The 26,590-nt window shown below is 42.9% G+C and overlaps 2 protein-coding genes across 2 annotated transcripts; both read left to right on the top strand.

Moving 5' to 3' along the window:
- Positions 1–266: 266 nt before the first annotated feature.
- iapp (islet amyloid polypeptide) lies at positions 267–2,209 on the top strand (the record flags this gene model as incomplete). The annotated part of the gene is made up of 3 exons (XM_080022333.1): positions 267–346; positions 671–817; positions 2,038–2,209. 3 exons carry the CDS (start codon positions 267–269, stop codon positions 2,207–2,209), a joined length of 399 nt encoding a protein of 132 aa, XP_079878459.1.
- Positions 2,210–6,063: 3,854 nt separating this feature from the next.
- pyroxd1 (pyridine nucleotide-disulphide oxidoreductase domain 1) lies at positions 6,064–25,465 on the top strand. The gene is made up of 13 exons (XM_080022456.1): positions 6,064–6,390; positions 6,547–6,627; positions 7,377–7,496; positions 8,359–8,487; positions 9,475–9,548; positions 13,131–13,336; positions 14,163–14,260; positions 16,654–16,777; positions 17,994–18,109; positions 18,544–18,666; positions 19,298–19,435; positions 20,937–21,026; positions 25,165–25,465. The coding sequence occupies exons 1-13, from the start codon at positions 6,313–6,315 to the stop codon at positions 25,321–25,323; spliced, it is 1,536 nt and encodes a 511-aa protein (XP_079878582.1). The 5' UTR covers positions 6,064–6,312; the 3' UTR covers positions 25,324–25,465.
- Positions 25,466–26,590: the final 1,125 nt, after the last annotated feature.

The raw sequence follows: 26,590 nt of genomic DNA, 5'->3' as shown, positions 1-26,590 counted from the left end.
CTGAATTTCCTCTATGGGGGATCAGTAAAGTACTATCATATTGTATAGATTATAGTATAGATATATTGTATATATGTATGTGACGAATAAACCTCTTGAATCTATAGTAAATCAATAGAAATGTATTATTAATGATAAGAAAATCAAAAAAATTATTATCTGCAAATTTGCATCTATCTTCAATATTTTGAGTCTAAATGTTAACATGCCAAATGGAGCACAAGCTGTAAGTGATGCCCGTGCCTCGTTCCAGGGAACCCCTCGTCATGTATCAGCTGAGGCTTCCCGTGCTGCTGCTCCTCCTGCCGGTGGCGCTGCATTCTGCTGCTGCCCCGCCCGGATTCAGGTGAGCGTCACACTGAACGTCGTCCCACGCCAGGTCAATTAGCGGAGCACCAGGGGTTACAATGGCCGCCCTCTGTAAAAAACACGATTAAGCCTGAAGACAAAAGACGAGGCGGTGGAAGGCAAGAGGATGGCTGTGATGAGGGTCTGTAGCGTTGAGATGAGGCAGGTATTCCGGAGGTGAGGGGTGGAAGGTGGAGGGCGAGGAGCTCGGCGGTGGGAAGGTCCTTTCATGGAACCAAGTGGCCACTTCTCCCCGAGACTCGAAGCAGTGCTGCCGCGAAGAGGGTGTCATGGCTCTGACTCTTTGACCCCCGAAATGCAGGTACTTCAGCCCCTCGTCGTCCAGCGAGCAGGAGAGGGCGCTTCCAGATGTGAACGGCGGCGGCTGGCTCCTGCCCCAGATGGTCTCCAACCCCTTCCTGGAGCTCCTGGGCGCACGGCCCCAGAGAGGCCTCGCGGCCGTCGACGGGTGTGTAGCCGCTTGGATGTTGTGTTGTGCACGACTCGTGTTGGTGTTGGTGATAACCTGGAAAACCAGATTTGTTTTCTCTGACATTTCTTGGATTTCTTTTCATAATTGTCTTTTTCATTTTTTTATTGTTTTAAAATTCGAACGATAGGGTGAGAAAGTGTTTTGATTATTTATATTTCATTGTCGTTTTTGTCAATGTAAGTTCATTTTGTCGTATTTTGTATGTGGACCAGTAGATCATTTCGAGGAAGGTTTTTCACCCCAAAAATAGAGACAATTATTAACAATGTAAAAATCATCGTCAGGAAAATAGTCAGGGGTCATTTAGAATGTGTGTGCTGAGGAAACATGGTCCTTTGACTTATCCCATGGATAATACATGAATGAACCCCATAGTTTCTCATATCCAGATTGTCTGGTTATTATCATTTTGTATTAGTTTGATTATGTGTCAGTTTCTATGAGTTTGATCATTGTCTAATTATGTGTCATTTTTATCAGATTCATATTTTGTCTAATTCTGTATCATTTTGTATAATTCGGTATAATTCTGTATAATTCCATATAATTCTGTAAAATTTTGTATAATTTAGTATAATTCTGTATCATTCTGGATATTTTGGATCATTTTGTTGATTTTTTGTTAAATTTTGTAGTATTTTCTTAATTGTTAAATATTTTAAATTCTGTATCATTCTGTATTCTATATCAATTCGTGTATATCCTTTTGTATAATTCTCATATCATTTAGAATAATATAGTATAATTCTGTACAATTCTGTATCATTTAGTATCATTTAGGATAATTTAGCATAAATCTGTATCATTTAGTATAATTTAGGATAATTTAGTATAATTCTGTATCATTTAGGATCATTTTGTATAATTCTGTATAATTTTTGATCATTTTGTTTAATTCTGTATAATTTTGGATCATTTTTGATCATTTTGGGTCATTTTTGGACATTTTGGATAACTTTGGATGATTTTGTTAATTTTTTATCATTTTCTATTATTTTGTATAATTCTGTAATATTTTGTAAAATTCTGTAATATTTTGTAAAATTCTGTATCATTGTCTATCCTTTTGTATAATTCTGTATCATTCTGTAAAATTTTGTTAATCTGTTTAATTTTGTTTAATTTTGTTAACCCTGAATAATTCTGTATCAGTTTGTATCGGTCGATTTTCAATTTCTCTCTCTCTCTCTCTGCAGCCACCACATAGAGAAGAGGAAGTGCAACACGGCCACCTGCGTGACCCAGAGACTCGCCGACTTCCTCGTTCGCTCCAGTAACACCATCGGCACCGTCTACGCCCCGACCGACGTGGGCTCTGCTGCCTACGGGAAAAGGGATCTACCGGGTTCCAGATACCCAGGCTTTTAGTGACACACACACACACACACACACACACACACACACACACACACACACACACACACACACACACACACACACACACACACACACACACACACACACACACACACACACACACACACAAGATTGCGATCAGTGTCATCTGAATGTGGGGAGGGATAAAATCAAAACCGTACCAAAATCAAATATAAGAAAAATAAGTCGATGTTGAATGCACAATGAATATAAACGTTCTGTTCCATTTGGTTTGATAATAAAATTCTGAAAATACAAAAAGAAACCCCTGTTTTTCTTTTGCAGCACATAACAGCATGCCATGCGTGTCACAGCCCCGTCTTTTACATATTGAAGTGCTCCAGACCATTCCAGATTTCATCTGACAGCGTTTTGAAAGGGTGGATGAGAATGACAGTGGCTTTGGGACTTTCGGGTCCAAGCAGATAAGCCATCACTGGCCGCCCAAGCGCCAGGCGGAGATCGCGGTGGCAGTCGCACAAAATGAAAATCAAAGCAAGAGTGGTCCCCGGTCACCGGTGGTGGGATGCGCACTCAGAGATGGGACCCCCGGAGTGTCGTACCCGTAACCTCGTACCCAGACGGGGAACGAGGTGACATTTTTGACAATGTCCTTCATGCCAAAGTGAGGGAGCTAAAAAGCCCCTGCAGCTGTCAGTCCTTCGAAACCGCCTGGGGAGTGCAACTTGTGAATGGTGCTGCCTGCTTCAAGACAGGGTTCAAATTAAAACTACTGAGATTCAAGATTCAAGACTTTTATAAGTCACATGCACACAGGTATGCCGTGAAATGCAAAGTGGCCAGTGCCTACAGAGATTGTGCACATTTTTAGCAGCAAAAACAATATAATGACCTTGGTAATTGAAGTTGCAGATTGTAATTGTTTTTACCTCCTAGATTTCCACTTACTGTTTTATATTGTCGTCCCCTACTTTTAATGTTTTGTTTTTATGTGTGCATTAAAGTGCAACAGAGATTCTGAATCCTCATAAGACTAACCTGGTAAAATAATGGTAAAAAAAGATGCATATAATATATTAATATTATATTATAATATCATATTAATTATATATTATATGGTTATCAAGTTATGAAGCAGTACTTTACGTTTGAACCCCATTGCCTGTGTCTCTGTGTCGGAGGGCCCTGAAAACTTCCCTCGCGTCTCGTGTGGCAGGTGGAACTGCCCCAGTGGTGCCTGAACAGGGACTCTCCGACACGGGGAAGGGACACAGAACACTGGTGGAGAAGCAGCTGCAGCAGCGACCACGGGTGACCTTTCTGCAGCTGGCGACTCCTCTCAGCAGCCACCGCCGGGGCCATCCAACAGCCCTGCTGCCGGGCCACCCCTCCCAGCAGGCCCCGCAACATCCAATCCAGGCCGCACCTCCATCAGCCAGCACAGCACCCGAGGCCCCACGCTCCAGAATGGGGGAGGGGAGTCTTTCACGGCCCTGGGGGAGGGTCCCCGATGGACCGTGCTCATTGGGGAGCCAGGTCTCCGAGGAAGGATACAGTTTCTGTTTAGTTGGAGATTTTTTTGTTTGTTAAAGGTATGGAAACCCTGTTTCAGAGTCTGGTCTTTTATTATGTTTATGTATGGGGACCCTGTGTCAGAGTCCAGGCATTTTATTGTATTTTCTTTCTGCTCAGTGGGGGTGGGGTGGGAGTGATGGCAAGTGGTGTGGGGGTGGTGTGATTAAAAGAGCCACACCTGTCTTGGGTGTAGTTAATTACATTTGGGTTTCATTATATTCACTATCAATAAATCTCTTTTTATATTAATGAATTATAATATAATTCATATCTGAATTATATTGTCTTCATTCCTACAGTGTATTCATTTCTGCTGTACTGGAAAAAAAACAGCTCTCCCATTTTGTGACGCGAAACCCAGACTCATCCGACCTCCACTAGGGGTGAGGATCCCACCGTCGGATGCGGTTTCGGATTCAGTGTAAAGCCAGCTTTAGATTTCCACCCAGAAGAGTGCAGTTCAAGGAACAAACAGAAGATGCTGCGGCAGAACACGCAAACTTCCCAGTGTAAACTCTTTGGCCATATTCCGGATGTTTAATGAGTTTAATACATTTAAAGAATATTAATATTGATATTGTGTATTGTACATATAGATATAGATATATAGGATTTTATGTTTTTTATTGGTATATGGTTTAGTTTTGCAACCGTCTACAAAGTCACACAACACGGTTTTCAAAGGGGGATAACTCTCTGACTCCAATAAATTTTCACCAACAATCAAATAACAAACGTTTAAATATGGAGGGCTTCGTGGTTCAGTCGTTTTTATATCCAAGGCGTCCCGCAGCAAAATGATTACTTATATATATATAATTTTTTATGAATATTTTGTATATTTATTATCAATAATCAAATCATAGTATGACTGTAACCCAATGCTTTTTAAATAGAATCTCCAGTGTTACATTTTAGTAAATGTATCATGCTATTCATTTCAATTCGTTATTTTAATCGTTTGACAGCCCTCATATATTTATATTATGTGTCCCCTTTTTGGAAATTGAGGCTAAAGCGCTATAACGGGGACCACGCTGGTGACCGTGCCTCCAGTAGGTGTCATATAAGGTAGTGATGCAGATCCAGGGGGGGCGGGACGCACAGCATTAACCTGTGACCCGATCATCGCAGGCGCTGACATCACCCCTCTCCCCGCTCTGGTTAGAACCTCCAGCATAAATGGCTTTTCACAAATAGAATACGAGTGCCTGCTGTTTTGCCGAGGAGTCGAAAAAACAAAACAAAACAAAACAAAAAAACAAGGCAACGCATAAGCCATTAACTGCCAAACATCCCTACAGGGAACAGCTGGGGGCTGTGTCAAGATCAGTGCCCGTCACTTAATTCACGTAACGAATGTACAAATTGCAAATGGAGCAAATGTGGGGGCAAAGATGTGGCTTGTCTGGCCCGCTGTGCTGTTGAATCACCGCGATAATGAAAGCCGATGAATGTTTTGATGGAAATGGCGAGGCCTGATTGTGACCCGGCGGCCACCCAAATCCCATACGCAAGTGTTGAAGTGAATGTAAACATAAACAGAATAATGCTGTCAGTGCTGATGGAGATGTGAAAAATAATTGTCTCCTCATTCTCTAACGGAAGCCTACTGTACTGGGGCTTATCGGCTGTATTATATTACATTATATCACATATAAATATATATATATATATATATATATATATATATATATATATATATATATATATATATATATATATATATATATATAATATTAGCAGCAGCAGTGGAGTTGGTAATACGTTTTTTAAAAGACATACCAAACACTAACATCATAACATACTGATACAGCTTAATTTTCTACGTTTAATTTTCGATAAGCTTTATTGGAAAATAAACATACAGCCAAAGATGTCCGTGACAATCTTGTCAAATGGACTGCGTGAAAGCTGAGGCTCAATGAAATTTTAAATCATCATTATATATTCTTCAGGAACTGTGCCGTGCAGCGATATAATTTCTCATTCCAAAAGAGACAAATTAATAATAAACTATAAGGATTCAGATCATTCCCAAATCTTTTCGATTGGTGGCAGTAACGCTCCACTAAAGGATGTTATCCGTCAAAATATTATACATACATGTTTTTATACTCTATGCATTGATCTTCCCGTGTATTTATTGATGTATTTGCAGTTGATCTCATCCTATTCAGTCTTTATTTGTTTTAACCTCGGGTGGTGGGAGGGACATTCCCTAACTGACCGGTAGGGTGCAGCACCACACCGTTAAGCGAGATGGCACATGACGCTTGCGGCTTGCCGTAGTTTGTCGTAAACGCCAAACGGTGCTGCCGTATGATTCCTGATGAAACAAGTTCAATACTTTAAACAATATTCATATAAAAACTTAACGTTTAGTAAAATTGCTGCAGGTTATTATCGGTTATTTGGTAGCTATTGTAGTGTGTAGATTATTTTAAGTATAAGAACAGTTTGGACCGTGTGTTGGGTCTTAAACAAAGCAGTAATACTATGGATGCCAGCTGACGTTAGCATGACTTAGCAGACTTTAAGTCAAGATTTCTAGAGCTATGGCGGATAATACGCACAAAACATTCAGATTTGTGGTCGTTGGAGGAGGCATCGCCGGTGTAACATGTGTCGAACAGGTAAAAAAAAAACAACCAACTAAATTGATGAGTGATCCACAATAAGCTCGCAGTTAGTCCTGAGGGATTTTAATCTGACATTTATTTTTCCTGTTTTGTCATTACAGTATTTATTTCTGTTTCCTGTTGTTGTTGTTGTTGTTGTTGTTATTACAGCTGTCCTCCCAGTTTCCCTCAGAGGAGATTGCTCTCATCACAGCAGCTCCTCACATCAAGGCTGTGGCCAACTTCAGACAGGTCAGTGATGGAGGTGGATCTGATCCTGTGGAGCTCATGACTCTCTCTCTATATATATATATAGAGAGAGAGAGAGGGAGAGAGAGAATTACCGAGATAGCTATATAACCTTTATAGATAGATATATTTCAAGATAGATCGATTTTTAGATAGATAATAAGGTAGATAGACAGATGGATACATTTTCTAGTGCATAGATGATGGATAGATAGATAGACAAGTATATTTCTCTAGATAGATCGATAGATAGATATATGATAACTTTTAATAGATGATAGATTGATGGATGGATAACCTTTCTAGATAGATAGATACTGTATTGATCCCTGGAGGGAAATTTGAATGTCACTGTGCTTTGAGGTAAGGTGTATGTAGTATGGGGTACGGTGGCACAGTGCATTGCACTGCTGCCTCACAGCAAGAAGGCCATGGGTTGGATTCCTGCCTGGGGCGCTGTTGGCACCGTGCTCCGGCAGGTTATCGCCCCATTAGGGTCCTTTCTGTGTGGAGTTTGCATGTTCTCGCCGTGCTCACATGGGTTTTCCTCCTTATAACATCAGTAAGGACCACCACGAAAATCATGCAGAACATCGTCGTCTGACCAGCGATGCACACTTGTAATTGGTCCCAGGGCGAGTTGCTGTATGCTGCCCACTGCTCCTGGCTAAAAGCAAATAACTCATTTCACCTGGCACCATTTGAAGCGTGTTTGTTGTGTGTGTGATTGTGATTCTCCCCTGGTGTTATAGGTGTCGAAGACGTTGGAAGAGTTCGACATTGAGGAGCATCCATCCAGCGTTCTGCAGGAAAAACTCCTAAACCTGACCGTCATCCAGTCTGCTGTCCAATCCCTCCACACAGACACACATGTGAGTGCAGAAATGGTATATTTAAGATTATCTCGGGGAGAATTTAATTTTTACGTTTTTATTTTCAAACGTACAAGGACATTTGTCATGGTGAGGATTTGTAAATTTCCCTATAGACATTTAACATTAAAATTAACTTGAGTCTGAAAATAAATTAACAAACATACAGAAATAGCCACATACTCTGTATGTATGTATATATATATATATGTATATATATATATATATATATATATATATATATATATATATATAAACAGACATTTATAGACTGCACAGGATAAAATATTGGTATCGATATGTAAGGTATACATTATTACTATATGGGTACTTTTACTATTTGAGGTAGCTAAAAAACAAAACTGTATTAGTGGGTGACAAAATGGCTACCACACCCCAAAATAAATATGTGACCCACTGCAGCAAAACCGAATCTTTACAGGAGCCGATCCTTTCTTTTGTGTCCACACTGCATGATCCAGGAACGATCCTAATTGTTAAAACACCGTTCTTGAGGGATATTTAAACTGAACTACAGAAGAGGAACATTCGGGGATGTAAGTGCATGGTGATGGGTACATACGTAAGTTTACAGTAATTGATCGAACACATTACCATGAGAAATTCTCGTGAAGAAACACATGAAAATTAGAAAAAAGAGTTCATTTAAAGTAAATATGTCTTTATTTATACACAATTTCTTTAAAAAACATTAATTATAGGGTAGTGGTGAAGTGCCGTGGGTTCATTTAATTCTAAAAAGTGTGACTTGGTAGAGAAAAGGTCGGGAAACACTGCTGTAATGGGTAACTGAAAGGTGTTTTGCCTCAATCTCTGTCCTCTCTTGGTTGCATTTCCTCAGACTCTGCAGACGGTGGATGGGCGGGTGGTGCGTTATGAGAAGCTGTGCATCTGCAGCGGGGCCAGACCCAAGCTGCTCACGCGGGACAACCCCCACGTGCTGGGGATCCGGGACACGGACAGTGCCCAGGTAGGAGACTTCCATACACTGCAGGTTGTTGTGGACTACAGTTTAATCCAATTTCGGAAATTTTGTACAATATGGTCAATCACCTATGTTGAAATACGATTTTTAGTTGAGAAACCTACTTTAAATAAGATTTTTAGGCCAAAGGTTCATCTGTCATATTTTTGTTTAAAAGCAATGGCGCTTCTGCCTTTTCCAGTGGAATTAGAAAATACAAAATATGGAAAAATTAAATCAGCTTTGACAAATGTGTTACTGTAGTTTTAGGTAGGTTTCACACCTAAAAATGCTATTTTAAAGTAGGTTTCTCACCTATTTAGTTTACCTTGGGGAAAAAAACAGGAATACTATTTTGGTAGTGGTTCTGGTGCCATCTGCAGGTGGGGAGGACCAGCACTGGCAACCGGAAAGGGGCACAGGCTGCAGAATATTTGAGGTAATTAGCGGAGTCTCTAGAGGTGGCACTGGTTCACCTGTCCCTCTCTCCTCACAGCGAGGTTGGGCTCCCATTCCAGACTTAACACAACAGTTTAGACGTTTGTCTTTTCAGACAAACGTCTTGAGTTCTGTATCAATCAATGCGCAGCTAAGGCTGGTTTGTGTTCTACCTGCCTCCTGGTCCATCTCTTCCCCGCAACTGACAAGAGACTTGTTGCAGTGGCGCCCAATGTGGGACCAGATGGATTGACCAGTAGACAGGTGGATTCCAGAGTCTGGAATGGGAGCCCGACCTCACTGTCACGAGAGAGGTTAGCTTTTAAAACTTTTAAAGACTCTGCTAATTTCCCTTACCTCCTGCAGCTGCTTCCCCTTTCAGTTGTCAGTGCTGGCTCTCCCCACCTGCAGATGGCGGCAAAACAACTCCCCACTACCACACCAATGTTTTATGTGAACTTTACTAATGTTTCCTTTGATTAAAAGTGGCGGAGTTGTACATTATGTCTCCTAAATATCTGTAATAGACATGCAGTGGACGTGTGTCATTCACAGGAGTTACAGAAGCGCTTATGCAAGGCCAAAAGAATCGTGGTTGTTGGAAATGGAGGCATCGCCTTGGAACTAGTGTGAGTGAACTCCCGGCAACACAGTGTTGAAATGTGTGGTGCATCATACAAAATATTTACAATCAGAATGAGTTTATGGATCCTTTCTTTACAGACGATTAGCATTTAATAAAAAGCTTAACAGTCTGAATTAATAAAAAATACAATAAAAAAACAAATATAAAGCCAAATATACACAAATGCAACAATACAGAACTGAAATACATATACAAATAACAAATATAGTAACAAATTAATGTATTGAATAAAATAGGATCAAAAGTCAAATAAGAAAAATACAAACCAGAAAAGGTCGAATATATAAATATTCAGGATATATAGCAGTGGTATTACTTTTTTTTTTTTTTTTTGCCAAGCCCCCCACGCCCTAGGATTTCAAGGACATGACGCACTCCCTCCCTAAAAGTACAAATAAAAGCATAGTTTATTTTGTATTGTATATTTTGTATTGTATTAATTGTAAGTCGTTTGGATAAAAGCGTCTGCTAAAATGTAAACATTATGGTAAACCACATCGAACAGTCACATTCACTTGTGGCTTTATTTATTAAAGGCTACTTCTTATTTTTTATTTTATGTTTCATTTTCTTGCGGCCCCCCCTTGCAATTCCTTCGTGCCCCACAGATTGAATACATCTGGCCTCTGCTAACTAGTAGCACTATGCTGTTAGTCAACAGTAGGGTTGTACGATGTGGCCAAAAATGTTTTTATATTGATCGATGCCGATTATTATCACAATATATATATCGAATAATAAAAATGCTTAATTTACAGTTTTAAGTGTATTCTCATAGCTTTACTTTAAACACTGAATAAATAAAATAAAAAATACGTAAACTAAAAAGAGAAATAAATAATATATAATTTTATCATGGCTGCAGAAATTCTACTATCACGTTTTAATTTCTATGCTTTCTATTTTTAATATTCAAAATATTTCATGTTTTTAATGCTCAAATTTAGTAGGGGGGTCACGCACAGTTCGGCAGCTCCGATCTGAGCAATCTTTTCTCTAAACAAAGCAAATTAAAAGAAGAAGAAACAGTCTTTATTCGTCACGCAACACACATGCACATGCTTTTTGATGGTGGCCGGTGAAATGGATCCTCTGCATTTGACCCATTCTGGCTTGTCCTTCCTCCGGGGGCACAGCCAGGAGCAGTGGGCAGCATACGTGGACGCGCCCGGACCAGGTGATAAGTGTCCATCGCTGGTCAGACCATGATGTGTGCATGTTTTTGGTGGGGGTTACCTTACTGACGTTAGGTGGAGGAAACCCCATGTGAGCACGGGGAGAACATGCAAACTCCACAACAGCGCCCCAGGCGGGAATCAAACCCAGGACCGTCTTCTGTGAGGAGGCAGTGCAATGCACTGGGCCACCGTACTGTATGTAATTTACTTCGTTTCCAGCTGTTGCAGAGCAGATTGCAGATTGCTCCTGAAAAAATCCCGCCCTTGTCCTCAAGGCCGGCTGGCAAATTCCCTGGTGGGGAACCTCTGCACTAAAGGACATTCCGTTGGTGATGTTCGGGTTTATTTCCCACTTTCATCGCCATATCAGTGGAATTACTGGACATTCTGGTCAAAGACACACTTTCCCTTGTAGTGGTGTAACGGAACGTAGTTGATCCGTGATCCGTATGGAAGCGCAATGATTGGTTCATAGGGGTGTCACGATTCAGATTCCAAATCGAAAAAAAGATCTTAATGAGCGTTCAATTTTGAACTTCCAATTCACAACGAGGTCTGCAATTCTCCCCGTAATTTTGTGGCTGATATTGTCCGACATGAATGTCATCTCTGACGTAACGTTCTCTGAAAATAAACTGTACTGTATCCCTGAAGCGGTGCTTTTGAGGAGGGGGGGGTCGAACCAAAGCCCGAGCCGCAGGAGCCGGAGCTCAGCTGGAGGGCAGCTTGTGCCTTCTAATAATTTAAAGAAAAAAGAGCGCAGCAATTCAATAAAATATGACATATTTTACAACATGTCCAGTTGATTTTCAGGAGGGCAGAACAGAGAGCGGCAGCTTGTGAGAAGGCCCACGCTCCAGACGAGCAGTTAACATGATGGATATGACTTGGATGGTGACATCAAAGATAAGATCATGTTGAACGGAACATGACGCTGTGATATGATGAATCGAATTAGGGGGGGAGAAGAATGTACAGAGCGGACACAGACGTGGTGGGCGGAGGAGAAGAGACTTATTGTGGTGTTGAAGGCTTTGTTTGTTTTCGGCGGAGCGCCGGGAGGATGAGCCGGATCCGCTGCACCCCCGCTCCCTTGTACACACAGTGAAGAGTGGGAGGAGAGGGCGGAGAAGGAGGAGACGGCGGAGAAGGAGGAGAGGGCAGAGAAGGAGGAGAGGGAGGAGACGGCGGAGAAGGAGGAGAGGGAGGGGAGGAGAGGAGAGGGAGGGCGGAGAGGGAGGGGAGGGAGGAGAGGGAGGGGAGGGAGGAGAGGAGAGGGAGGGGAGGGCGGAGAGGGAGGGGAGGGCGGAGAGGGAGGGGAGGAGAGGGGAGGGCGGAGAAGGAGGAGAGGGAGGGGAGGGCGGAGAGGGAGGGGAGGGCAGAGAAGGAGGAGAGGGGGGTGGGGAGGGCGGAGAAGGAGGAGAGGGCAGAGAGGGCAGAAGGAGGAGAGGGAGGAGAGCCTGTACGCTCCTCTGTCTCCGCTCAGTCGCTCGTGGCCTTTGCACCATCACCGGATTATTTCCCTCTAACGTGCGTTCAGTGTCAAACAAACTGGATGAACTTGCATTGAGCTTTTATTGCTCATCACATGTGGATTGATTTGCTAACGTTACAAATTTATATTCAGAATTTGTAATCAATTATTTATTTATAAAAGAAATACACAACCAGATGGCAATTTCAGCCTTCAAATAGGGTATTCTTTGAATACTTTCATTCTATTGGATTTTCGTTACTGCAAATATACATATATATATATATATATATATATATATATATATATATATATATATATATATATATATATATATATATATATATATATATATAAAACATCATTGTCATCTGAGAACAGCCTGAAAAGTTGTGGAATCTACGCTCTCGCTCATCACTGAAAATCGCTGATTCTTTCTTTAATCGCGCGCCAGGCTCGGGTTGGGAGGAGGGCAACTTCAAGTTCTACTCTGTATCGAAAATAAATCTCAAACTTTCATTATCGGGGATAATTTTATCCTGACAATTATCAAAAACGTTTCATGGCCCAGCCCTGTCTATTGTAAGCTTAAGTTACAGTATTGCAGCATTACTAATAAAAGGTGGTGTACAGTTAAAACAGTGGTCAGAGTAAATATAATTAAAAAGTGGCATACAGCAATTGCATCAGTGAAAAAGCATCACCCAGTAATAACAACAGTCAACAGTGCCATACAATGATAATAGCATAGGCAACACAATGTGGAAATGTATGTTTAAAATACCAAATATTATGCTATAAAACTCTAGTTTGCTTACATGCGTCAGTCGGTGTGGTTGCGGTGTATATTTGTGTCTCTGATTAGTCATATTTGGTGCTTGGTGTTGACAGTGACAGCACGGTGCCTTTGCAGGTTTGAGGTGGCGGGCTGCGAGGTGGTCTGGGCGGTGAAGGACCAGGCCATAGGAAACAGCTTCTTTGACGCCGGAGCCGCCCAATTCCTGGTTCCCTCGCTGGGGACCGACCGACCGCAGAGGGCCGGTCCGTGGAAGAGGGCCCGCTACACCGTGGAGGAGGGAGAGGGGACCCCGAGCGGAGCCGTGCACACCTTCACTGCAGGTGTAGGACTGGGGTCCACTGATTACACAGGGTTCTTACAGGGTCCTTGAGGTGCTTGAAGTGCTTGGATTTGGTCCTCAGAAATTGAACTACTGGAATACCTTAAATAGTTTGTGCTGAAGTGCTTGAAAAGTCTTAAAAAAAAAACAAAAACATGATATTATTCCTGGCTTTGTTATTCAAATCGTAATGTAATAAATATTTTTCCAGAATCGCTTTTACGACAGATTATTCCAGAGAAATGTAAATTTAATCGCGCATGGTTGCAAAAAGACACTTAAATGACAGTGGGATTAATAACAGATATATCAATATAATAAATGTACTAGCATAAATAATAGACAATGACACTTAAGATTATATTATATATGTATTAATAAAGATTACATTGGAAATTGATTATATTTGTTTTGCGTAAAGTCCTTGAAAATGGAAATAATAGTGCTTAAAGTCCTTGAATTTCATTTTGCAATGACAGATTGAACTCTGATTACAGTCTGACAGTGTTTTGTGTTTTTTACAGCAAGTAAAAAAATAAATAAACAAGACAAATAGAGGAGAGATCTACTGTAGATCTAGATAGATAAACCACATTGTCTAATGGAAAATGTGAAGGCAAGTTTACAACATGGCTTTGGTACCTGCATGGAACTTTTTCAACTCTTAATTTTTTAACCCAAAATATAACAATGTGGATACCGTACGTAGGAAACAAAGGAGGGAGAGTGAAAGTTAAGTCGTTTTTAAGTAATATTTGAATCAATATATGAATCATACAATGTGTGTGTGTGTGTGTCTGTGTGTGTCTGTGCGTGTGTGTCACCAGACGGGGCCGGGCGGGGTCCCGGGGCCGGCTCCACTGACCCGGGCAGTGCTCTGGGTCCAGACTGGCACCGAGGGATCAGTCTGCGAGGGGCGCAGGAGGTGAGATGTCGGACATTTAAGGGAAAAACCTTCCCCTTCACTTTCCGTCTTACTGCCCTGTTTCTTGTCCCTCTAGACGATTCAGCTGGCTGTGCCTTGTTCTGTACCACCATGTTCTCACAGTGTTGTAAATCGGTTTCGACAAAAGCGTCAAGAAATAGCTAAATAATTGAGTCCCAACTTTTTTCCACTACGCCACACTCTGTACAAGGTAATGATCCCCACGGCACTAAACCAACATCCTGTTAACCACTAAAAACGTCAGAAACGTGTAGAGCTGCGTTTAATATCACGGCCTATTCATTGTAAGCGACGCACGACTCGCAAACGATTCGTTTGTCGCAAACATCTCAGTCAAATGACTCAGGTTTCGGAAGTCATCCCTGAGTTCCTTTTTTTAAAGCGCAATTTGAATTTTTTAGCAGGAACAACTGTGGCATTTTTTTTTACCTAAACTTTGTTCATTGGGAGTCGCCTCGAGCGACATGCGGCATCAAGTTTTGCGTCTGCCTGAGGACGTGGTTGTGGTTGCCCCAGTTGACTGCGTGTTGCAGCTTGGGTTGACTCCGAATCACTGGAAAAGCGAGTCTTACCGTAGGGTTTAAAAAAAAAAATACAAGAAGAAGAAAAGCCGGCGCTCGTCATGCTTTGACATTTCTGACTGTGACATGATGGATGGGTTGGACTTTAGAAGTACAGACTTTGTCTTACGACTCTCAAAGTAGGGTTAAAGCCTCGAGACCTTTCAGGACAACATATATGCGTTTTAGTCGTACCGTTTTCCATTTCAAGTTTTAAAATCAAAACCCTTATTTTGGGCAGAACTACTTGCCGGGTTGATTCTAAAGTTATGTTGGGATGTCGAATGATGTCACTTGTTGTCGTCAACTCGGTCGCCCGGTTGCAAACAATGTGGATTCACACGAGCCATGAAACCTGAACTCCCAGTTACTTGCAATTACAATAGAATACCATTTTTTGGAGTGTGGATTGACCTGATGTCATCTTTACGTAAAGTACATCAAGCGAGGGCAGAGCCGTGCCTTCCGCTTCCCGCTCAATATGGAGGCGGTTCAACTCCACGTCTTAAAAAGAGGTTTATTTGCCGGGAGCAATATGTTTCTACACCTAAGGAATGTATTTTGGAACAATCTTGTTAAAAAAAAAAAAAAAAAAATTCCAAAAAACAAACAGGAAAACAAACCAGGACTTATTGTGTATACTTAGGGTCCATTAGGCCTTGAGCTTCTCCGCTCCTTCTGGAAGTGCACTACAAGTGGATGCTCATCAAAATCATTATTTCAAGATTCAAGATTGAAGAGGTTTATTTGTCACTGACATTTACATACTTTCATACATATAAGCAGCGAAATGTCTTTGCAACGCACCCGGAGGTTATGCACCATAGTTACTAAACCGAACATTATAGCTAACCTAATTCCTACCTAGCAACTAACTGATTCCTACAACTCAATGCAGGTAGTGAGTAGAATAATATATTTTAAATCATTGGAAAGAGTCAATTGGGAAGAGAAATACTGAATAACAGCTCTGGCACAGATTTTAAGGTATTATGTGTGTTATCTTATGAAAGCATTTTTCACTGTTTTTACCCTTATTTACTTTCCGTGGTGCTTTCTGTGTAGCTGCTGGGTGCGGCAGCCCCTTTGGGCTGCCATGCAGACTTGTCTTTCAAGTTCTTAAAGGTCCGCGCCGGTGTCAAATTTAGTTTTAGCCCCTTCACTAGTCGGTACAAGCAGTTGACACGACTTAACGCTTTTCCTGGTGATAGCAATAGCTTGTGTTTTTTGTCAGGGGTACTTTTCATGTTTTTTTTTGTACTTGGTAACGCCATTCGAAAAGACAGAAGGGCCATTGCTTGAACACGCAGTCCAATACCAACGCAAAACACAGCTAAATGAAGTAGCTTTGACAGAGATATGTGTTTCCATTGTTGTCAGCGGGACCAGGAGATCATTTTAGGGCTTCTCACCATATTTGAGTTTTCATAAACCGAAAAATAGAAGAAAATTAAAAAAAAAATCTCAAAAGGTGAGCTAGCGTCAGGAAATTTGACAGTAAAGTAAAAAAGTGTGTGCCAGTAAACAACAACAAACAAAACATCAACAGAAAATAATAAGAAGACGTAAGGTAGTTGTATTTCTTTTTTTAATTAAAAAAATAAAATAAAATCTATCCACAGTCCATCCCAGACTCTTAACTGAGAGGTTGTCTGATTTTGAACGGTCAAACCAATAGAAAATGGAATCAGCAGCAGCAAACATCCCTGTGGATTGATAACTCCATCCAGGGTATTGCAGCCTTGTAGCGGCGGGCGCTGTGGCTCGTCGTATCCGCTACCTCTTCTTCCCCTCCTCTCGGCGTTGGCTCAGATCCCCCACGGAGTGAGCGTGGAGTACCAGTGCGAGGTGGAGCAGATCTTCTCTTCTCCCCAGGAGCTTCCCGGAGGCCAGGGCCCGAATCCTCCATCCCACCGAGGTCAGAACACCGAAAGGGGTAAGGAGCGCGATGCTTGTCGTCACAGGATTAGAAGCTTGTTTTTTTTTGTTGTTGTTTTTTACTTCTCAGTGAATGAGTTGCTAGTTTTGGTCTAGAGTTATTGGGAGACGTATTATGACTTCTGTTGTTCTCTGAAAGTCAAATCACGAATGGCGGTTTACGGACGGTGTTTGCAGTTAAACCAGCTCCATAATAAAAGCACAAGAAAGATGAAGCATACGCAAAACCATTAAGACAATACAACACATTAAAGCAACACTATGCCTCTAACGTTTTTCACCTTAAAATAACATCATCAAAGTCAACGAAACCGGGCACGAAACCGTGGGAAAAGTGCGTCACGCTCGATGCACTACGTGACTCGCTTGATGTTTGGCTCTGGCCTTTTTTTTTTTTTTTTTTTTGCCTGGTACGATTTAAACACATAAGACAAGATAACTCATAACATATTAAGACAAGGTAACACATAATAAAACATTAAGACAATATTAAACATTTAAGACAAGATAACTCACCCACGTTTGAGATAAATGATGTTTCCCTTCAGAAAATTAGTACAAAGTTAAATATTTAATTAATGAAATTAGAATCCGATAAAAATGATCCTATGATTCAGTTTTAGCGCTAGTTAAATTGTGTGCTCTTTGTGTCGCCGCGCTCCTTCAAAGTTCCTGTGGCTCCGTGTCGTAGCTTCCAAATGTCCCGTTGATCTTTCCCTAATCTCCGTTGAACCCAGACATTCTCGACCTTGGCTTGACCCCCGCGTAGGGTGGCTGGATAAGCACAAAATGGTCGCGGGACATTTCTGCGTAATCCAATCTGGAGCTCCATCCCTGAGCTGCCATTTAATAACCGCCCGCCCGAAGCGAACTCACACTCAACAGTTTCCCTAACGTGCGACGTGGAGTCAGATGACAGTTTAGAAAAGCGCAGTGAGAAAGATTCTTATTTCGCCCAAAGCGGTTTCCTTAAAGGCCTGAATATGAATTATAACATGTGAAATTGGTGGTTTTGGCAGCATATTTATAATAACTGGCAGTGGAACTTTTGGAGAGGAAATAAAAGAAAAAAGAAAAAGGATGAATGTTTCACACTTTATTTTGGGACCTTAAAACAAGGTTAGAAGCTGAAGAAAAGGCAGGGGTGGGTGGGTGGGGGTCTGGGGGTGTAGAGAAACCCTGCTTTAACCCTTACCGTTCCTGCTCCCTGCCAGTGGAGTCCTGGCCGGTCTACATCCGCCTGACTAACGGGAAGACGATCGGCTGCGACTTCATCGTCAGCGCCACGGGCGTCGTGCCCAACACGGAGCCGTTTCTCCACGGGAACCACGTAAGCAGCGTCGTCCATGTACGCGGCTAAAAGTCGTGAGTGTCAGGCAGAGACTTGAGTGATTTGAGGTTCTGCAGGCCGAGACGCAACCGCGCCGCTGCCTTCACATCTGGGCAGTAAAACACACCCTGCCCTCAAATCATCACGTGACATTACATGAAACCTATTTACTGTTATTAATGTGGAATTAGACACATCCGCATTCATCTCTTACTAGTTTCACCAGATGGCGCCACTGGCTAGTGTCGGTATAACCACGTAGGTGCGGTGAAACGAGGACTGTGAATCCAAGCGGGAGGAGAAGTTGCCCCGTCACAACGGCCATTATTCTGAAATAACCGACCACCGCTATTGACCAACCAGGATGGAGCGCTCCACAGTGTGTTGTCTTGGCCGCTTTAGCACCGGCTGATGTTGCGTATGCTGGTTTCCAGTTTGCGCTGGCAGACGATGGTGGGCTGAGGGTGGACGACCACATGAGGACTTCGGAGCCGGACGTCTACGCTGCAGGAGACGTGTGCACTGCATGCTGGGAACACAGCCGGCTGTGGCAGCAGGTAGACCCGCCCGAACGTACACCGGATCACTTTGTTTCGGGGTCCCGTGGTTGTCAGTGCACCATTTTGGAACTCGTCCAGTGTTCCCGTGGCCTGCTGAGCCCGTGCCGATAATTAGTCGCTGGACTGATCTGACCAGCATGTGGCACTGATGTGCCCCTGAGCAAGACACGTATCTGGGGAAACAGGCGGGTTTGTTTTGATAGGAGCCAAACTAGCATCCACTTAGGGTCTGTTCTCTGAAGGCCCCACCTACCTACCTAGGATTATTACACATACAGCATATATGCAGACGTCATTTTTGCAATTCACTTTTTCTTTTTGATTCAGATTTTTCTTGTTTAATTCATTTGCGATTATTTGACCTTTTTTCTGTATATAGTTTGTTCTGATATCCTATTTATATTTATTCTTTGTTTATTTTTCTACATTTCTTTACCTTTTGCAGTTTTCTCTGGAGCCTACCAATGAGATTAAATACCACAGTTGATCTGCTTCCCTCATATGTAGTCAACGTGTGTGTGTGTGTGTGTGTGTGTGTGTGTGTGTGTGTGTGTGTGTGTGTGTGTGTGTGTGTGTGTGTGTGTGTGTGTGTGTGTGTGTGTGTGTGTGTGTGTGTGTGTGCGCGCAGATGCGGTTGTGGACCCAGGCCCGGCAGATGGGCTGGCACGCCGGCCACTGCATGGCGGCGCACGTCCTGTCTGAAGCCATAGAACTGGACTTCTGCTTCGAGCTCTTCTCTCACATCACCAGGTTCTTCAACTACAAGGTACAGCAAGTGTAAAAACAGGGTTCTTAGCAGGTGCACTTGAATTTCGTCCCCAGAAAGTTAAGTATCCTAGCACCTTGAAAATAGCCCCTTATGTGCTGAAGTGGTTGAAGGAAGGGGAAAAAAAAAACCTGTACATCGAAAACCTGTGAAATTCCCCTGGTTTCATTTTTCAAATTGTAACGTAATAAAAACACTTCCAGAACGGCTTTTAGGACATAGATGAACCCTGACATGTAAATGTAATTTAGCATTGAAAATAGACACTTGTAATAGTAGATGAATGAATATATATATATATATATATATATACACACACACACACAGTATAATCAGTATATCATATAAATGTAGCTCAGGGGATGTAGCTCCGCAGGTAGAGCTGGTGGTCTAGTGATCCAAAGGTTGCTGGTTGGATCCCAGGCTCCTCCTGCTAGCATGCTGTAGTGCCCTTGAGCAAGACACTTAACCCCTCATTGCTCCTGATGGCTGCGTCCATCGGTGTTTGAACAATTGTAAGTCGCTTTGGATAAAAGCGTCTGATCAATGACTAAATGTAAATAAATAAGACAATTACACTTAGATTATGTTATATTTAAATTAGTAATGATCACATTGAAAATGTATTATTTGTTTTGCGGGAATTTTGCTTACTAATGTCCTTGAAAGTCCTTGAATTTCCTTTTGTAGTGCTAAAATCAACCCCAAAAAACACATCATTTAATGATCTTTAGATAAGAAAAACAAGATAGAACTTTATTTAACAACTGGATTTACCTTATAATGCGCCGCGCTCCTTTGGAATCTCCTTTTTAATATATTGAGGAAAGCAGTGGAACTATTCAAATGCAGAAGAAATTAAAACGTGCGAATATTCAGTGGTTTTAATGTGTGGCATTGTCAAAAGATAACGCATTAATTTTTGAGATTTTATGACTTTAATTTGATTAAAAGTAATATAAGGAATTTGACTCTGGTTTTCCGAGCGTACAGTAGAAAAATGTGGGGGGAAAAAAAAGTCAAGCAAATTTTGACAAAAACACACATGAAGCAGGATCTGAATGAACGCTGAGAAGAGGAGAAATCCCGAGGCATGTTTCTTCCCAATAAGTTCTTGTGTAAATATCTAATACATCCATCTAATATCCTCACAAGGATATTAGATGGGGAGTCGGTATCGCCCCGCTGCCTGCCCCCCGGGGCGGAAGGCGGCAGGTTCGCGTTACGGAGCCAGTAGTCGCGGCAGGTGTCGCCCACACGGAGCAGGAGCCACGAGACTCGTCATATGATGTTGCTGCTGTGTGTTCAGCTGGATCGTCATCCCCTGCGGTCAATAAACAGCGCTGCACGATGTTCCCTGCTTGTTTACCACCAAACCTTACTGCCTGTGTGCGAGTGCGTGTGTGTGTGTATATGTGTGTGTGTGTGTGTGTGTGTGCGTGTGTGTGCGCGTGTGTGGGTGTGTGTTTAACGACTTCCTCATCCCTTTTCCACGCCACAGGTGGTTTTGCTCGGGAAGTTCAACGGACAGGGGCTGGGGCCGGACCACGAGCTGCTGGTGCGCTGCACAAAAGGCCGGGAGTACGTCAAGGTGACCCAGAGGAGTTGCTTTGACTCCGTCGCGGTTGTGCCGTTCGCGGGCAGTCCCACGATCGGTGTGCCATTTGTGTCCCGCTGATATAAAATTTTCTCTGAATATGCACGTTAAGTAGAGGTCACAGGGTTTTAACACTTGGGTAAAGTGTCCTGTACAACAGCGTGAATAAAAAATTAAAACGTGAATAAAAAAACCCTGAAATGTAGAAAACAGTGTGTCCGCCATCCCCACCCACCATGGGCTTTTTGGGACCAAGCGGTTCTGGGGACTCACTGAGGGGAACCAGGAAATGTCTCCTGAGAACTGCATACCTTTAACGGCTTGTCTTCTGGGTGGCATTCGCACTGCCAGTAGGAACAGTGAAGTGACGTAAGCCGACGGGGTTTCTGTGTTGCGTGTTGTATCAGTCCATAAATGTGAACGTTTTTCACCTGATCGCTCCGCCAAAATCAGTATCCGTAGTAAAAGTTCGTAGAGCTATGAAAAAGTTCCTGCGGGGCGAACACGCTAAACACGAGAACTAAACTTTACCTTCAGAGGATCATTAAAAAAAATAAAAAATCCTGCCAAAATCTCGTTATTTCGGCATTACAGTGTGAATCCATCCACACATTCAGCGAGAAGCTGCGTCGTCTGAATCGCCTGAAGGTCGCGGGAAGGAGTGAAAGAAGTTCTCTCGTTCTTTTTTTTTTCTCTATTTTCACCGGTGTTGGTGGTGCTGCCTGAGAAGGTCACTCTCCAAGTACAACCCTGTTACTGAAATCATAGCTTGAAAGTTATTTATTTTAATAAATACATTTTAGGTAAATAATTACAATGTCCCTATTTTCATTGCGCCATGAGCACCAATGCTAGTCAGTCACACTTTGTGTCTTTATAACCGTGTGCGTCAAACTCAACCCTGTTACTTCAGCCCTGCTGCTTATTTCAGCCGTCTTCAGGGAAGAAATCTGTAAAATGGGATTTCATGAGAGATGAGTAAACACCCTCAATGTTGAAAAATTATTAGATAGTTTTATTTCTCAGCCTTACAAGGGCTGAATGGCACCCTAATCATGGAACCACCCTCATAAGGTCGGCAAATATCAAAACAGAGCGGTAGCCCTGGCCTGGTTCAGCAGCTTTTTGTCTTGCAGAAACCTCACAAGGCCCAAAACACACAAGGTGTTGGGTTACATCCTCAGCCGTGATTAACATTGACAGTGTTGGTGAGGAGTGTCCTTGTCCTTCTGCATCTTTTGGGTTTTCCAGAGAACACGATAAAGCCGCTGGAGTGGATGGGCGAAGCCAACCGTTTTCGGACCAAATGCTTCTGGGGACTCCCTGAGGGGAGCTAGGAACTGGGGAGGTCCCCTCTGAACTAGACCAGTTTGGTCCCGGTTTGGTCCCGGTTTGGTCCCAACACCCGCTCCGTCTTCCAGGTCAAACCCTCCATGCTTCACTCCACTCAAATTGCCCCTCGTTTAAAAAAAATAAAATAAATGACGGTCTGCTACGGTAGTTGTCAGCGGACCCGGAGAACGCTCAAAGGCTTCTCGCCAAATCGAACTGTCTTTAATTCTAGGAACATGTCTGTCCGCCCGTATGTACGTCTTGATGAGCGGATTATCTTGACGACCGTTCATCCGATCTACTTCGCACTTGGCGGGCGTATCGCCGGGGACCCCAGGACGTGCCATGTCGAGTTTGGCGCAATTTGGACAGGTGTAATATTAATAATCTTTAAATGAACAAGCTGACGGCGAGGCTCTTTGTGACACCATCATCAAATTCTACTGAGCGAGGAGATTTGCGACGTCGTCGTCCGATATGTGTCTCGCGGGACGCGGGCGTTTGAGGGCGGAGGAAGCTCTGGAGGCGCGGGGCCGAGCGCGTGACCTTCAACGTCACAGCCGGCGAGCAGAGCCCCTGGCCGTCCACGTGGGCCACTGAAGAAACCTGCACTCGACTCATCGCCCTCAGGTTCCAGCGGGCCCTATGTTTTGCACATTTGGGTGCTTATATTTCATTGAAAAAGACGTCCTTGGATTTTGTTCAGCTGTGGCATTTTAAACGGGCATGCAGGACACAGGACTGAATCGTTGACATTTTATTTTTAAAATGTCTCAAGGTCTTGGATTTCGAATGGGCGTGCAAATTGACGTGTTCAAATTCACAACATTAAAAATCTAAACGTGTGCGCTGTCGACAGGAAAAATAGAACCTGAATCAGCTTATTCCGCAAGCTTGTTTTTTTTTAAAGCTTAAGTATACACTGCGTTCCAAATGATAATGCAAATTGGATTTAAGTGTCCTAAACATTTAATGGTTTGTTTTTCAATTGAACTCATGGATGGTGTTGTCTCAGGGCTCTTTGCATCACTGAAATCAACCTCAGACACCTGAGATCATTAGTTTACCAGGTGAGCCCGATTAAAGGAAAACTACTTAAAGAAGGACGTTGAACATTATGAAACCACGGGTTTCAAGCAACATGGGAAAGAAAAAGGATCTCTCTGCTGCCGAAAAGCCTCAAATAGTGCAATGCCTTGGACGAGGTATGAAAACATTCGATATTTCCCCAAAACTTAAGTGTGATCATCGTACTGTGAAGAGGTTTGTGGCTGATTCAGAGCACAGATGTGTTGGTGCAGATAAAGGCAGAATGAGGAAGGTTTCTGCCAGAACAATTCATGGGCTGAAGAGAGCAGCTGCTAAAATGCCGTTACAAAGCAACAAACAGGTATTTGAAGCTGCTGGTGCCTCTGGAGTCCCACGAACCTCAAGGTGTAGGATCCTCCAGAGGCTTGCAGTTGTGCATAAACCTACTGTTGGAGACCCCCCTAAGCAATGCTCACAAGCAGAAAGGGCTGCAGGGGGCCCAGGAATACATGAAGACTCATTTTCAAACAGTCTTGTTGACTGATGAGTGCCGTGCAGCCCTGGGTGGTGCAGATGGATGGAGTAGTGGACAGTTGGTGGATGGCCACCATGTCCCAACAAGGCTGCCACGTCAGCAAGGAGGTGGCGGAGTCATGTTTTGGGCCGGAATCACGGAGAGAGCTGGTAGGCCCCTGGAGGTGTGAAAATGACCTCGGCAAAGTATATAGAGTTTGTGACTGAGCACTTTCTTCCCTGGTACAAAAAGAAGAACCGTGCCTCCCGTAGCAAAACCATCTTCATGCCTGACAACGCACCATCTCATGCTGCAAAGAATATCTCTGTGTCATTGGCTGCTGTGGGCATAAAAGGAGAGAAACTCATGGTGTGGCCCCATCCTCCCCTGACCTCCACCCTATTGAGAACCTTAGTGCAAGGCTCAATGCTCTTAGTTGGCATCAAACCAGCAGCTCTGGGAGGCTGTTCCGACGTCCTGCAAAGAAATTCAAGCAGAAACTCTCCAAAAACTCACAAGTTCAATGGAGGCAAGAATAGTGAAGGTGATATGAAAGAAGGCTCCTATGTTCACATGTAACTTGGCCTGTTAAGATATTTTTGATTGAAACAGCTTTTGATTTCAGTAAATATGACCTAATGCTGCACATTCAACAAATGATCATTTTCACTTCTTTACAACCTATAAAATGTTTTGAAACTCTGTTGTGCATAATAACTTGGAACAGTGCATTTTGAATTTTTTATTTTAGAAAAATACTGTTATCATTGGGAGGTTTGTTCAATAACATTTGAATTATACCCTCACAGTTGATGACTTGAAAAGTATACTAACTGTCATTTGCATCGACTATTTAGGAAAATCTGAAAAATGTCATTTGCATAATCATTTTGGAATGCGGTGTAAAATAAATTATATAAAAATGATGATGCAATTAAAAACTTGACAAAATACAGAACAGAAATAGCCAAATATACAAAATGCAGTTCTATGCATAGCATAAGACGGCCCACTGATGAAGGCCCCTGCGCTTGCAGTATTAAACGTTGAACTAGAAATGGATATTTTTGCCGTCTACATTGACAATAAAATAAACCAAACCACTAAACAAAAAAGAAACCATGAAATGAACCTAAAACGTAAACAGGGAACAAGATTGGCAACGAACGTACGGCCGACTAGAGGTTACCTAGGAGACGAGCCGGCGGGGGAATATACCATCCAGTGTCATTCTCAACTTTCGGGGGGTCTTCGCAGGTGGTCCTCAGCGCTGGGAGGATGGTGGGCGCGGTGCTGATGGGAGAAACGGACCTGGAGGAGACCTTTGAGAATCTGATCCTCAACCAGATGGACCTGACGCCCTACAGAGACCAGCTGCTCAACCCCAACATCGACATAGAGGACTACTTTGACTAAATGGCACGAGTGAAGAGGGGGGGAAAAAGGGATGGATGTCTGAGTTTATTTTCGTCTTCCAGTGAGGGATGGCTGTTCCCCTTCCAACAGTTTAAGCAGTCCAACGTTTATTTGATTGAATAATAAAATACTTTTATGGATATTTCTCCTTTAGTCTCAAAGGTTCAAGGTTTAACCAAGTGGTTTGAATGTGTCCGTCTGTCTGGCTTTCTGTCCGTTTGTATCGGTCTATCTGTATTCTCTATCGGTCTGTCTCACTCACAAAAGTAGTGCACAGTGAGTCTACTTTGATCACAATACATATTTAAATCTATTGGCTGTTGTCCCACTAAACGAAAGTGGGACAACTTTCGTTTTGTTTAAATGAAAATATAATCATAATGATGATAAAAATACTAATTGTATAATTAGTTTCTCCACCCATACAGTGTATTAATGGACCGAATTTCAAGGCCTTCAAGGATTAAAAAAACGTTTTCCACAGTTTCTATTTACAAATGTTAATCAGTTTCACAGCCTTTTTCCTAGAATTCAATTACGAATATATTACGAATTACTGTATTCAAATTAATGATTCAAATATATTAAACAATATATGTATTTATATATATTTACATTTATGTCAATTCGGTTTAACATAAAAAATAAATGTGCTTCACTTGACACAAATTACAATAAAGAAAAAAATATATATATGGTTAATGATAATCTTTCAAAAACAAATAAAGCGCCACTGACGCAAAGCTCGTTTCATTCGGAAGATGACGGATCGTCGACAATTGTGACGTAGTAGTCAGGCGCAGCCACCAGGGTGCGTTTGTTCGCCCTTTCCCCGCACGCCGGGCGGCGTCCAACCCGGCCGGGCGGGCTCCGCGGCGTTGGGCGGCCTCGATACAAGCTCCGCCCGGCGGAGAGCACAGCATGACGGCGCACAAGCCTCCACCCCCCCCCCCCCTTCGGAGTCACGCGATATCCCGAACGCGCTGCTCCTGCGCTCCGCTTCCGGATCCGTCGTTCGGTTCTTTCCGACTCCCCCCGACTCCCCGTTCGCCCCGGCGCGTCCGAGGCTTCCGAGCTCCGGCCCGTTCACCGCTCGTCGGTTGTTGTCGGCGGAAAAACCTCCGCCCCGCTCTCCCGAAACGACGAGTGTCGTGACTCGCCAAAGCGTCTTACTCCCGTCAGACACTGTTTTGCGGGCGGAAGGCGACGCGCGATTCCGTCACGTCGAACAGCAATCACGTGGGATCAACCCGCCACCCACTCGGTC

The sequence above is a fragment of the Zeus faber genome, assembly GCF_960531495.2.
Source record: "Zeus faber genome assembly, chromosome: 21".
Lineage (NCBI taxonomy): Eukaryota > Metazoa > Chordata > Actinopteri > Zeiformes > Zeidae > Zeus > Zeus faber.
Note: the sequence above shows the minus strand (reverse complement) of the source record. Positions and strands in the feature narration are given on the sequence as shown.